At 35.9% G+C, this 12,688-nt stretch overlaps 1 protein-coding gene and 1 long non-coding RNA gene across 2 annotated transcripts; both read left to right on the top strand.

Moving 5' to 3' along the window:
- The first annotated feature begins 801 nt into the window (after positions 1-801).
- Positions 802-8,083, top strand: LOC122290840. Its single transcript, XR_006236566.1, has 4 exons — positions 802-1,033; positions 1,297-1,382; positions 2,992-3,051; positions 3,198-8,083. It is a non-coding gene; the product is annotated as an uncharacterized LOC122290840 (long non-coding RNA).
- A 359-nt stretch (positions 8,084-8,442) lies between these two features.
- Positions 8,443-12,432, top strand: LOC122290839 (histidine-containing phosphotransfer protein 1-like). The gene is made up of 6 exons (XM_043098506.1): positions 8,443-9,711; positions 10,243-10,373; positions 10,477-10,545; positions 11,395-11,466; positions 11,670-11,742; positions 12,156-12,432. The coding sequence occupies exons 1-6, from the start codon at positions 9,652-9,654 to the stop codon at positions 12,201-12,203; spliced, it is 453 nt and encodes a 150-aa protein (XP_042954440.1). The 5' UTR covers positions 8,443-9,651; the 3' UTR covers positions 12,204-12,432.
- The last annotated feature ends 256 nt before the right edge of the window (positions 12,433-12,688 follow it).

The following is a 12,688-nucleotide window of genomic DNA, read 5'->3' as shown; positions in this document are numbered from 1 at the left end:
CCGTCTCTCGATCGTCTCTCTCACTCTCTCAACAGACGAAACCCTCAATCGTCTCTCTCACTCTCTCAACAGATAGCCGTCTCGATCGTTCGTCTCCTGTCTCCGTCTCCTCTCTCTCTCACTCTCTCAACACATAGCAGACTATGAGACCTACAATCTCATCTGCACACGGTTCTTTGCTCAAACCCACGATCTCGTTGCACACGGTTCTTTGCTCAAACCCATATTGCCAACTATGAGACCCACGATCTCATCTGTACACGGTTCTTTGCTCAAACCCACGATCTCATCTGCACACGGTTCTTTGCTCAAACCCACTATCTCATTGCTCAAACCCACGATCTCGTCGTGGTCTCATCGGAGTAGAAGGTTGTGATTTTTTCTGGAGAGATCAGCGGATTTGGTGAAAAAAACTTGGGTTGGTTTTGGATTTGTTGTTCTTTTTTGGTTGTGTTTCAATGTGGGTGGGCGGGCCGAGTGGCCATGGGGTCAATCTGTCCATCGACTTCTGATCGAGGGCACCAATGCACGGCAGGGTCAATCATCCACTGGGTTTTTTCAATCCGGGTTCAATCCGAAACCCGGAATCCGATTTTTTCAAAATTCGAATTCATTCGGGTTCCGGCCCGGATTTGAAATCCGGGTTCTGGTTTGAGCCTATCCGGATTTTTGAGTTAAAACCCAGATGATCAAGCTTAATACGCACGTTTAGTTAACCAAAAAAAAAAAAACAGCCATGTAGTGAGTGCGATGTGTGCACTACTAGAGTGGCTGCTATGTAGAAGGACTTTCTTTTTTTTATTTTATAATAACTTGCGATTAGGGTTTGAGTGGCAGAGATAAGAGGGAAAAAGTCTGATATATTCCAAACATGCGTAGGCTCCATTCCGTTCTTCCTCTTCTGCAGACACTCGAAACTCTAGCAAGATAACGGAGGAAGCACAAAACGGCACCGTAAACTCGGTCCAAACGTCCTCTCCAGTTCCGAGTAATCCTACCTCGACGCGCTTCCCTCCGCTAACTTGTAGGATTGGTACATTCTCTGTGTTGTTGAGCGTTTTGGGTTTGCTGGATTTGAATTATCTGCTTAGGGTTTAAGGCTTTTGCTATGTGATTATGAATTAAGTTTCAAAATTTTTACAATTCGAGGTTTTAATTTTATTAGTTGGACAAACTTGGGTTCCATACAAGTGCGTAAGAATGCTTTGTGCTTTCTGAAGCAAGATTGTTTAGTTATGGTATAACAGTTTGTGGGTATTATAGACGATTTCTCATCCTTGAAGCTCGGTTTTACAGGTATGAGAAAAGTTTTATGCATGGTGGCGTGGTTACGCATGTTGCCGTCTCTTCGGCAGATTTTTTCATCACGAGGAGCGCTGATGGTAAAACCAAAATTATCGTTTTATTTTTTACTTCATAAATCCCTAATAATCAACCTGGACTTGTTATTTAAGGTGTAGTCTTGGTATAGATTTTTAATGAGTTGTTTGCTTCATAGAAAGAAAATTACGTAGTCATTGGAAGGAAATGGGGTTCTCGGTCTCACGCTATTTATTTTTCTTGAACCGGTAAAGATGCATTTTATTGATGAAAGCAACGGGCATAACCCAAGTACATGGAACACATACAGGAGCAGCACCTATGCAAACACTTCCAATTCCAATTTTTGTAGGAGATATTGTTATATAGTTTGCGCATAGCCAATGGGTCTTAGTGACAATGAAGAGTTAGGGCATAATCAGTGGGCTTATGACTATGAAATCTTTCATATTTTGCACCCTCTGACTTGAAACCCCTATGTATTTTTTTTTTTTTTGGTTTCTTGATGACGGGGGAACCACCCCACAACTTAGCCCTTAGGACTCACCCATGGAACCTAAACCCCCAGAGAGACTAGCACAGCAACCCATTGCTATGGTCTCCCACTTAAATCACAGTTTGATCCCAGGGGGACTCGAATCTATGACATGGGGCTCATGCACATAAGTTCGCCCTTACCACTTGGGCTATGCACGGGCGGGTAAACTACCTATGTATTCTACTAGCACAAGATGCATATAAACTACACAGAACACTGCAAACTTAAGTGTAACCCACAAGCTAACACAAACTACCCTCATTAACACACATTGTGGCACATACTTCCTATTCATCTAAGAGATATAACCGGTTTTGTTTTTCTTATACTAGTACATCAATTAGTTTCTAGAAAAAAAATCACGGTAGTATTCTAACGTGACGTGGAAATGGAGTAATACAAATCCTATTTGGTGAAGTAGTATAAGTTTAAGTTTGTTTGCACATGAAGTGGTGTGTCAACAACATTTTGTTTAACAAATTTTATTTGGTGGCTGTGGTGTTTGACCCTAAGGATATGCACCTTAGGGTCAGGGACTTTGTTTTAATTGCGTTACAAATTAAAATCGTTGGGAGATGCTTTTGAATAAATTGTTGTTTGGTAGGCAAGACAAAACAAGGACACTTGTATGGTATGAGTGTAATTGAGGTGAGGTGGTTGAGATGGATGAGTGTCAAAAGTAATGGGATGTGAAAAGATTTGTTGCCTATGTACTTAGTTACAGGTTTTTATAGTTACAGGTTTTTATGATTGAAGATAATCAAGAAATTTGGCCAAGGTTATTTCTTCACAGGAATGAGTACAATGGGAGGCAGTACAGAATTTTGGGTTGTAACTTGGACAGTTTGTTTTAGCCTATAGTTTGTGATGCCCCATATTGACTTATGAGTATAGGTGGTGTATGGGATCCCACATTGTTTGGGAGGGAGAAGTTATTGCTCTTTATAATGATTCAAATGGGCTTCAATTGTATTATTGACTAGTCGTTTTGGAGTTGGGCCCATATGTGGCTTGGGCCTCCTTTGGGGTGTTACATAGTTAACTTGAGATATGATGCTGCATAGTAGATAAAAGGAAAAGAGATCCTTCTTGTTGACTTATTTGGTGCTTTATCTATCATTTTTTATGATTAGGAACCCCGGAGAATGTGCAAACGGAACATTTCTTTAATCCAGTTTAAATTTCAGACCCGTGTAAGTTGTAATGTGTTCTCATCACACGTTTTGTTAAATCATCAATATCTTTTTACCAATGGAGTGTGTCCCATAAAATTTTTGCCCCAGGGATTCATTTAAAGTGACCCTAGATTATGATATGTATTGCATTTCTACTTCAACAGTCTTTTATGCCCTGTACCTGCATTCAAGATATTGGAGGAGTTCCAACCATGAGAATGGTGTCAATACTTCAAAATAATAAGGCGGGACAAATAAGACTGTATACTGTAAAGGGAGTCTCATCTTCTGTGTTCAGGTTTGAAATTTGGGTACCATTTCTGTAATTTTTCCATTCTGTCGAAATCTTTAACTTGCCTTGGCATACAGAGGTAGGCTTTCGGCTAAACCACTTATAGTTACTTGTGCTTTGTTTTACTTTGTTGATGCTCCACTCTAATCCATGTTTGGCAATAATTCGCAAAAATGGTCAAACGCCAATGGACCTTCAGAGAGTTTTGATGTTAAAGAAGATAAAGTTTGGTTTACAAGTGTGCCAAATGAGTGGCAATCAGTTTGTGGATAAGAACTGACACTTCCTTTTGCTTCTGCATCTGATCACTGTTATTTGGTTAATTATATATGTTAATTGGTAGTTACATAAGATGAATCATGTGTATTTTTGCTGTTTTTGTCAATGGGAAATGCTGGCCTTTAACACCAATGGATCTCTTTCTTTATTATCACAGTCACTACTTCTTGGCTGAACAAGAAGCATACAGTTAAGGGAATGGATGTCTTACAGGTATTGTTAAGTTTGGCTATTTACCACATCATTATTACTTGACAGACACAAAATAAACATTTGACAAGTGATATTAAGATGTGAAATTTCTGAATGTGACTGTTCCCAACTCAGCTTCTTCCTCCTAATGGTTGGACTCTTAAGAATCAAGATATGGTTTGTGGTTCCTTATTGCTGACCTTTGGGCATACCTCTGGTAATTGTTTTATCTATCTTCTTTAGGCAGTTACCCTGGAGCATATATGAGGTTTTGTTCTGTGTTTATTGGGGAACATCTATTGGAACAAAGTAGAAAGAAACTTCACTGCTCATAAGGTCCTTAAATATGCTGATACCAGTGTCCCTGCATGAAGATCTAATTCCATTATTTTAGAAGAGTAATGCTAGATACAGTCATGGCTTGTGCAAGTACTGCACACATCATTTGAAAAAAAGTGAGGTCCATCATTAAAAAATTAATTTTTTCATGTGGGTCCCATATTTACTCTTTTTTTCAAAATGAGTGTGTGGCACTTACGCAACTCATGGGCCATGACTGTAAATATCATTTCTGATTCTAGAAATAATTTCACACATAAAAATTGGTTCATACAACCCACATTTTCTTGGATTTGGATTTTTTAGAGATTTTGTATGAACTCTAAGGCCTAGAGTGGGAGAGAGATAGACACAAAAAAGTAGCTCCCACACCATTTATTAAGTATTTAATGTTGTCCAAGAAATTCATTTGGACAGCAATAAATGTTATGAAACTTATTTTATGTGTTTATCTCTCTCCTACTCTAGGCCCTAAAGTCCAAATATGAACTCTAGGGAATCAAAATCCCATTTTCTCTATTGTGTATGGTGCACTCGATGACGTGTAAGCAATCATCTGCAACCCACAGCGCACTGTAGATTTACTCCTTTTTTGTCAGGTACGCTTTGCATATGAAGGAATGCATGGAGATTGATTTATTGAATTTGTAGTCACAGCTGAAAATCTTTTGCTCAATGTAGATCCTATGAATTTGTCTATGTACGAGTAGTTTCTCTAGCTGGAACATTCGACCTAATTCATTTGTCTGCTGTCAACATGCAGTTTTAAACTACTTTTACGCCCTTCAATAACAAATAACCACACCTAATGATTCTACTTTTTTAGAAAAATCTACACGAGATCATCATTTTTTCTTGAAGTCCTATAATAAATCTCTAAAATATAAAGCCTAAGCCCCTAAGATTCCTAACCCTGATTACTTCTAAGATCACCTCAAATTACAGCTCCTACTGCCTCTTGGGGTGGTAGGAGCAACCTTGAGTAGGAGATGGCCGTAGACCACCCTGACAGGGTGGATTTTGGGTGGTTTGCAGCCACCCCAGGCCAGGTGGGTGGCCAGTAACCATACTTGTCAGGGTGGGCAGATTAACCCTTGTTGAGGTGGAAAACCACTGGTTTGCCTTTTTTATAAGTTTTAATTTTAGTTCTTTTAATTTTTAGTATATTTAATGAAGTCTGGGCTTTACTTTTTATCATTTGGTACAAAGCTGATGTGTTAGCTTTCTATTGAAGGGTGAAGTAGTCCTGATTGCGGATAAATCAGTTTAAATTTTCCTGTATTCATTTTGCTTTCCAATTCTTATATGAAAAGATTGAGGGTGTTCAGATTCATTCATGGATTTTTGTAGCGTATCTCAATGAAGTTTCACTTTTAAGAATTAGGAGTGTTTGGTTGGTCACTTTTAGAATCAGTTCGCGTTTACAATAAGCTCGGGAAGTATCCCATTTTAGGGTTTTAATCTTGAGTTTGAAATTCTTTGCAATTAATTCCTTGGTCCAACTCTCAATAGATCCACTTACCATGGAAGATGGTTTCTCTTCAATTCAAGTGAAATGTTGTACATGTAAAACATGGGATATTTTGGTCATTTTACATGTTAGCCTAATGTGAAATGATTAAAGTAGCTCATGTTTTATACTAAATGAATATAAATGTTTCACTTGAAATAGGAAGGATTCTTGTCGAGTCACGATGTGCTTATCACTTGGCATTAATGTCACGTTAACTAACTAAAATTCAACTTATGGCAAAAAGATAGCTAGCGGCCTTGTTAAAGAGAGGGTTTTATGTGTTTGGAATAGTAACATTCTAACCCTTCATTTTGAAACTTTATGTAATTTATTCCACCCATCCAACCATCACCAAATTCACTAACTTTGCAGTTACCCTGTATTAGAATTTGGCACGGAAAAATTTTATTCTCAAGTCGATGTGTAAAAATATATATATAATAAAATGTTTACAAGATATAATTTAATTTAGAAGAAAAATTTTAAAATTTAAATCTTATAAATTAAATTTTATTATTTAAATAATGTAAATAATGTGATTTACATTTCGACTTAAGAATAAAATGATTCATGTTTCTTTTTTATATAAAATACAATTTAGACCGATAAAAAAAAATAGAATAACTCGTGTTATAAATGTAAAAATTATGAATATTATTGAAAAATACGAAACATGGACTCTCAAATTAAGCCAATTATTGAGTAGCTTGAGCTAATCAGACTAAACTCCAGGGTTGCACCAGAGCGCCATCCCAAGGGGGTGCCGAGGAGGGTGGGGCTGGTGGTTACACCCCTTTCGTTAATAAATATTTGGATTTTAATTGGTTTATGTAAACGTGTTTATAGTTTTTCTTTCCTTTTTCAAAGAAAAGAATACGAGAGTTTTAAAATCATTTATGGATTTTTAAAATACTTTTTAATTTTTTACAACTTTTTCTAATGAGGTGGTTGGTGTGCCATTTTGTGCCGTGCCTGATATTGGTTAATGTGATAATTATGCCTTTGTGGTTCTAACTGGAGTTGGACGGATGGTCCGATGGAGTTAATTGTAAAAAGTTTTTTAAAATCAAGAATTAATATGCTAAAATCGAAAATTCTGAGAGCTTTTTACAAAACATGTAAAAAAAGGGAGCTGATTTTACCTTTTAACCCAATTAGGGGTGTAAAAAGAATTAGAAATTCAGTTGAACTTACGGGTTCGGCTTAGTACTGGTTTTCATATTTTAAATTGAACCGGAATTATATATATTTAATTTTTTTATATTATATTATATTCTAAATTGTTAATTAATATAACATGAAGTTTTAATCTTATTATTTATTTCTATTAATCTTATAACATAAGAAATTTTTAATCTAAAATGTAAACATTAATATTAAGTTATTAATATAAACTTATTTTCGAGGAGAACAAGTATTAGAAGAATCAGCTCTCAAGTCTTATCTTATGTAGTGGACGCATGTAAACGATAAACCAAAAATCAAAAGTTAAAAGTTCCTGTTTCAGTAATGAATCAATATGTATTAGTTTTTAAATTTTTAAAATTGGTGTATATCGGTTTGGTTTTGAAATTTATCCAAAACCGAATCAAACAGTATCGATTACACCCCTAAACCCAATAATATACCTGTTTGGATGGTAAGAGTTGAATTGAGATGAGTTGAATTTTTAATGAATAGTAGTGAGTTGGGATGGTATAATGAGTTTTGTGTGGCCCATCGAAGATGAGTTTAGATTTTTTGAATGTTAAGGTTGCGTTTGGATGTTGAGTTGAAATGAGTTCTTTATTAATAGGAGTGAGTTGAGTAGATAGAGTGAGTTATGTGGAGCCCATCTAAAATGAATTTAAATATATTTGGATGTTAAAATGAGTTTAGGTATTATTTATGAAAATTTGAAAAAGGTTGTGGGTCCCACATATAAAGATGTGTTAAGTTGAAAAAGATTGTGGGTCCCACGTATAAGGAGGTTTTGAGTTGAGATGAGTTTAGTAATTTGAGAGTTAGATGTTTGGCTACTAGACTCAGCTTAAAATTAGATTGTACTGAGTTGATCTCAGTTGAGTCTTGTAGCCAAAAGGAGCTTTAAATGAGTTTAGATATATTTATGACAAGTTGAAAAAGATTGTGGGTCCCGCATGTAAAGATGTGTTAGTTGAAAAAAGTTGTAGGTCTTGCGTATAAAGAGGTGTTGAGTTAATAAATGTTGTGGATCTCATGCGTAAAGAGGTTTTGAATTGAGATAAGTTTAGTAATTTGAAAGTTAGGTGTTTGGCTACTAAACTAAGAATAAAAATATACTATACTGAGTTGATCTCAGTTGAATCTTGTAACCAGACGGAGTTTAAAAGAGCTGTGGGTCCCGCGTGTAAAGAGATATTGAGTTGAAAAAAGTTATGGGTATCATGTGTAAAGAAGTTTTGAGTTGAGATAAGTTTAGTAATTTGAGAGCTGTGTATTTGGATGTTAGACTCAATTTAAAATTAAACTGAACTGAGTTAATCTTAGTTGAGTATAATTTCTACACGCACCCCTAATTGTTTGCAGGTTGGTAAGATTTTGGGTTAGAAAACCGGTTCTAAATTTGAAACCTTCTCTTTGGAAATTGGAGTATTAGCTTTGAATTTCAAGAAACGCATTTCGAATTTAATTTTTTATTCAAATTTGGGCAATTTTGTTTTTTAAATATTCTTGGACTTTCAACATTAGTTTTAAATAAATGCTCCTTCTCCACACCCCCCCCCCCCCCCCCCCCCCCCCCCCCCCCCCCCCCCGGCGGGGCCCCTGCCAACAAAAGCATAGATATTTGGGAGGGAGATGGTGTTAAGCACTCAATGTCAATGAAATAGAATTGGTTTTCTTCTCTCTCTCTCCGTTTTAGTAAGTACTTAATGGAGTAAATCTTCCATTTTATTTCTTAAGAACACATATGGAAGCCCAAGAATACTATTATCAGGTGCAATTTCTTTTAATGACTTGTGCATTTATCCCATATTCTCTCATTAATAGAGTTCATTAATGGAGTTCATTTAAAGCCATTGTGTAATAATGTCATTAACCCAATGTTCTACTTAATTAATAACATATTTACCAACTCAGTAACATATTTACCAACTCAGTAATTTATTAATGAAGTTGAAGACAAGTGCAAGAGGTTATCTTTCATGTGTGTGCGTGTTCTTTAAAGATTGACAATAATTTGAGGTGTTCTAGTCATTTCATTTTCATTGAAATTTATTGCATTGTAATAAATTGAGTTGTGTAGTATTTATTGAGCATTAATATTTTTTGAATAATTTCTTGCTTTATTTATCTCTTACTAAATGAGTAACTTTTCCAATTAAAAGAGAGAGAAACAGCATTTTAAAATTGAGGTGTATATTAATCACAAATAAAATTAAATACCGTGAAATTCACTTATTATTTCTATTTTTTTCTAGATTATAAAAAAATGTTTATATTAAATAATTATAAAGAAATCATTATCATATTTTGAAAACTAAAAAATAAATCTTCCATAAAACCAGCAAAACATTCTGATTCTAGTCTAATAGAATAGAATTAAATATAAAAGGAATTGTTGTTGGAACAAATAGCTATGCCGTTTTCTTTGTAAGCCACAGATAAACATGCGAGCGCGTGGCTATTACAACAGTGAAGTTGTATTTCAGAGTTGTCTTCGTAACTGCTGGGAGTAAAGGTGTTTCCATGTATGGGAGAGGGCAGCCCTGACTGCCAAAGCAGGAAGAAACTGCCAGTTTAGAAACATGATAATCATGACAATGAGAATGAAATGCCACCTTCAAACTGAAACGCTCGTTATCTCCTGTGCTACTCTTGCTCAGAAACAAACCCAAATGATACTGCTCTGAAGACTGACACATTGCTTAGGAGTGTGGAGGGGTCGCTGCTATAAATAGAGGGGTGTGGCACTTCAACTTTCACACAACTGCCTTCTTCTGGCTTTCCTTGCTTTCTTCAAGTTTTCTCTCAGGGCAAGAAAATGGCGGAGACTGATGTCAGGAAACAAATCAAGGACTACGTCCAGACCATGCATGAGCAGGTGTGCTCAAATCCGGTTTTTAATCTTTTCGATTAAAGACCTCGGTTTTGATTTTTTATTTTTTAAAAGCTTGGTAGGTTTTTTGTTTGAATGTCAATCTATTAGTTTGAATCAGTTAAAGGTATTAGATTGTGGGATTTTGTTTGAATCTTGTGATTTTACTTTAAATCAATAACTTTGCTGCTTGATTTCTGTTTGGAAGCTGGCTGAAAGCCCATGAGAGAACAAGAAAAAAGAAGAAACTACTCGATTAAGTCATGAAAAAGGAGTTGAATGAGCTGCTAAAGTGAATTTTCTTGGTCTAAAAATGAAATAAAATTTGTCAAGGAAACAAGAAGGCTGTTTCCCTCTTCCACCAGAAAGATCCTTTCTCCTTCTGTTTAGTTTTTTTTATTTTTTAGGGCCGGGGGGAGGGGGGGCTGTCAATTTGAGAGTGTGTTATAGTTGACTGTATGAAATAAGTTTGAGATAATTTGCTAATGTTGTTGATAAGTGAGCTTTTGATTTGATCACCGAGCATTTTCCTTGCAGGGTATATTGGACCACAATTTTGAGAATGTGCAAAATTTGCAGGGTGAAGAAAATCCTCACTTTGTTCTGGATATCATCGACATATTCTGCCGTGATGCAGAAATTTGCATAGAGGATATGACCAAATCTGTGTAATTTTTTTTATATACCAAATCTTCTAATGGTGCCCTATTTCATGCAAATGTTTTTCCCCCTATGTTCTTATCAGTTTTGGTGCATTTGATCTAAAATCAGGGATGAGCCTGTTGTAGACTATGCCAAGGTGACTGGTTTTATCCACCTACTGAAGGGAAGTAGCTCAAGGTACTCTAGCATTTTGAAAACTAGCTCTGTTCACCTTCTCTTGTTTGCATGCGATCAGTTAGTAGAATTTCATGTAGATCTAATAAAAAATCTAAAAGAGTTCAAGTTAAGAAATTTACGTGCATTGCATGGGGCGGATCGTGCGTTAGTCAAGAACATTCCACTATAGACAGAAGTGCAGGCCTTGACACGTGTTAACAACGGTATGAATCGTGAGTTCGTTAATATTTTTCCCTTTTAGACATACAAAAGAGATCATTAACTAAGAAGCATATGCGGCTGGCACACGGTATGTCCCAAACAGTTGGAGCAATCATTAGTTAGACCTTTTTCTTATTTAACATATGATCGAATCTGTAAAAGTCTAGAACAATCATCTTTTATAGTCTTTCCAATTCAGCATATATGTAGCATGGCATGTCATGCATACCCAGATTTGGAAGTAACTTGAATCGAGAAATAAAAGAAATTGCATGTGGACGCGCTTATATCCGCGCGTGAGATTTACTTCAGTTCTTTTTCCCCTTCAATTGATCATTTCTGACACACACGTAGAAGAGGCGACAAACTACTCTTTCTTGCAGCACTTCTATCTTGGGGAGGATCCTTTGTTGAATCACAACCAATCTTGTATTCTATTAATGCCTTAAGCAACCTTTGTTATGGCCTTCCTCTTGTTATCGTGATGTGTTCTCATAAATCGGCTTGAATATGATGCATTAAATATGATTACAAGTATTTCATCCCATTTATACAGGCCTAAGTGGATGCTTCTTTCTTCCCATACTATAGTTATATTTATTTGTATATTGATTGTATCTCAATCTTATATGGTGTAATGTAATGAAGCGTCGGTGGCTGTCGGATTGTCCTTGCCTGTCGTGAGCTTCGAAAAGCTACTGAAAGCAAAACGAAGGAAAGGTAAGAAGTCACTTCTCAAGATGATGAGGTCATTTTATATCTGTCCTGCTCTTAACTCCATTATGAAATCTTTAGTGCACCAATGCAAAGTGTTTTTAACACAACTCTCAGTTCTCCTGGCATCGTCTTATATCTTTATACATCTAGCTAGAAACGTTTTTTTCTTTTATTATCCTCTTTTAAGCTAACCTTTCTGCTTTTAGGTGTGTTGAAGCCGTCAACAACATCAAACGTGAATTCTTCACTGTGCGTGACAATCTCAATGCCATAGCTAAGGTAATACTTAAATGAACTATGACCTGTTGGGTTTAGTGTACATGTTTTATATACGTCTAGTGATATCATATCATATAGATCTGCTAAAAAAATGTGCAAGACATAGATATGGATTCAAGTTAATAAACAAGAAAAATACCCTAAAATCTTTATAGCATGAGTCTCTGGAATCCTTGGATAGATAAAATTTTGTGTAACAGATTCATACTTGGGGTACTTGAAGCACAAGGATTTATATTCATCAATTCCTCAAATAAATTAGATCCCTTTAATGATCCAGTAGTCCAGCTACTTGAAAAAATCTATTTCCTTGTCATCTCTGATTTGCTTTTATCAATATCTGTTGTATTACTTCTTGGTCCTTGCACTGTAAACTTCCTCTAATAACTTTTTCTATTCATAATCATGTGCAGATGGAGAGGTCAATCCGTACTGATGATGCCATGACGGGCATCTTCTGAAGATCTGGTAGTATTTGTGCCGTCAGCGCATCAACTGAATATCGAACTTTCTGTTAAGCCTTAAGTAATAAGTTCACTATATGTGAGCATGGTGTCTGTGTGAGAGTGGTCAAGTGTCTTGTTTGTTCTGTTATCTGTTTTCATCAGTGCTGTCTGTATCAGCTACTGTTATAAAAATATAAAACTGTTTCCTTACCTTATTATATAAGAGGTTTGGATAATTATTTTACATCTGTGTAATCCACCTGATTTCTTATCACCGGAAAACTCTTTAGTTCGTTCTCGAAAGAAGAATCTGAAACATAAGGAGCATGCAAAAGGCTGAGATGAGAGAGCAGTGTGCTAAATGCAGCACTGCCATTAGAATATGGAACTGCATTGACAGAATACTATAATACATGTTGGCTAATACTAATACGGCAAAAACTGTCTCAGTTTTTGGTTCCTCTTCGAACTTTTTCAAAGTTGGATTAGAACTCTGCTGC

The sequence above is a fragment of the Carya illinoinensis genome, chromosome 13, assembly GCF_018687715.1.
Source record: "Carya illinoinensis cultivar Pawnee chromosome 13, C.illinoinensisPawnee_v1, whole genome shotgun sequence".
Taxonomy (NCBI): domain Eukaryota; kingdom Viridiplantae; phylum Streptophyta; class Magnoliopsida; order Fagales; family Juglandaceae; genus Carya; species Carya illinoinensis.
The sequence above is the reverse complement of the archived record's forward strand: the minus strand, read 5'-3'. Positions and strand labels throughout refer to the sequence as shown.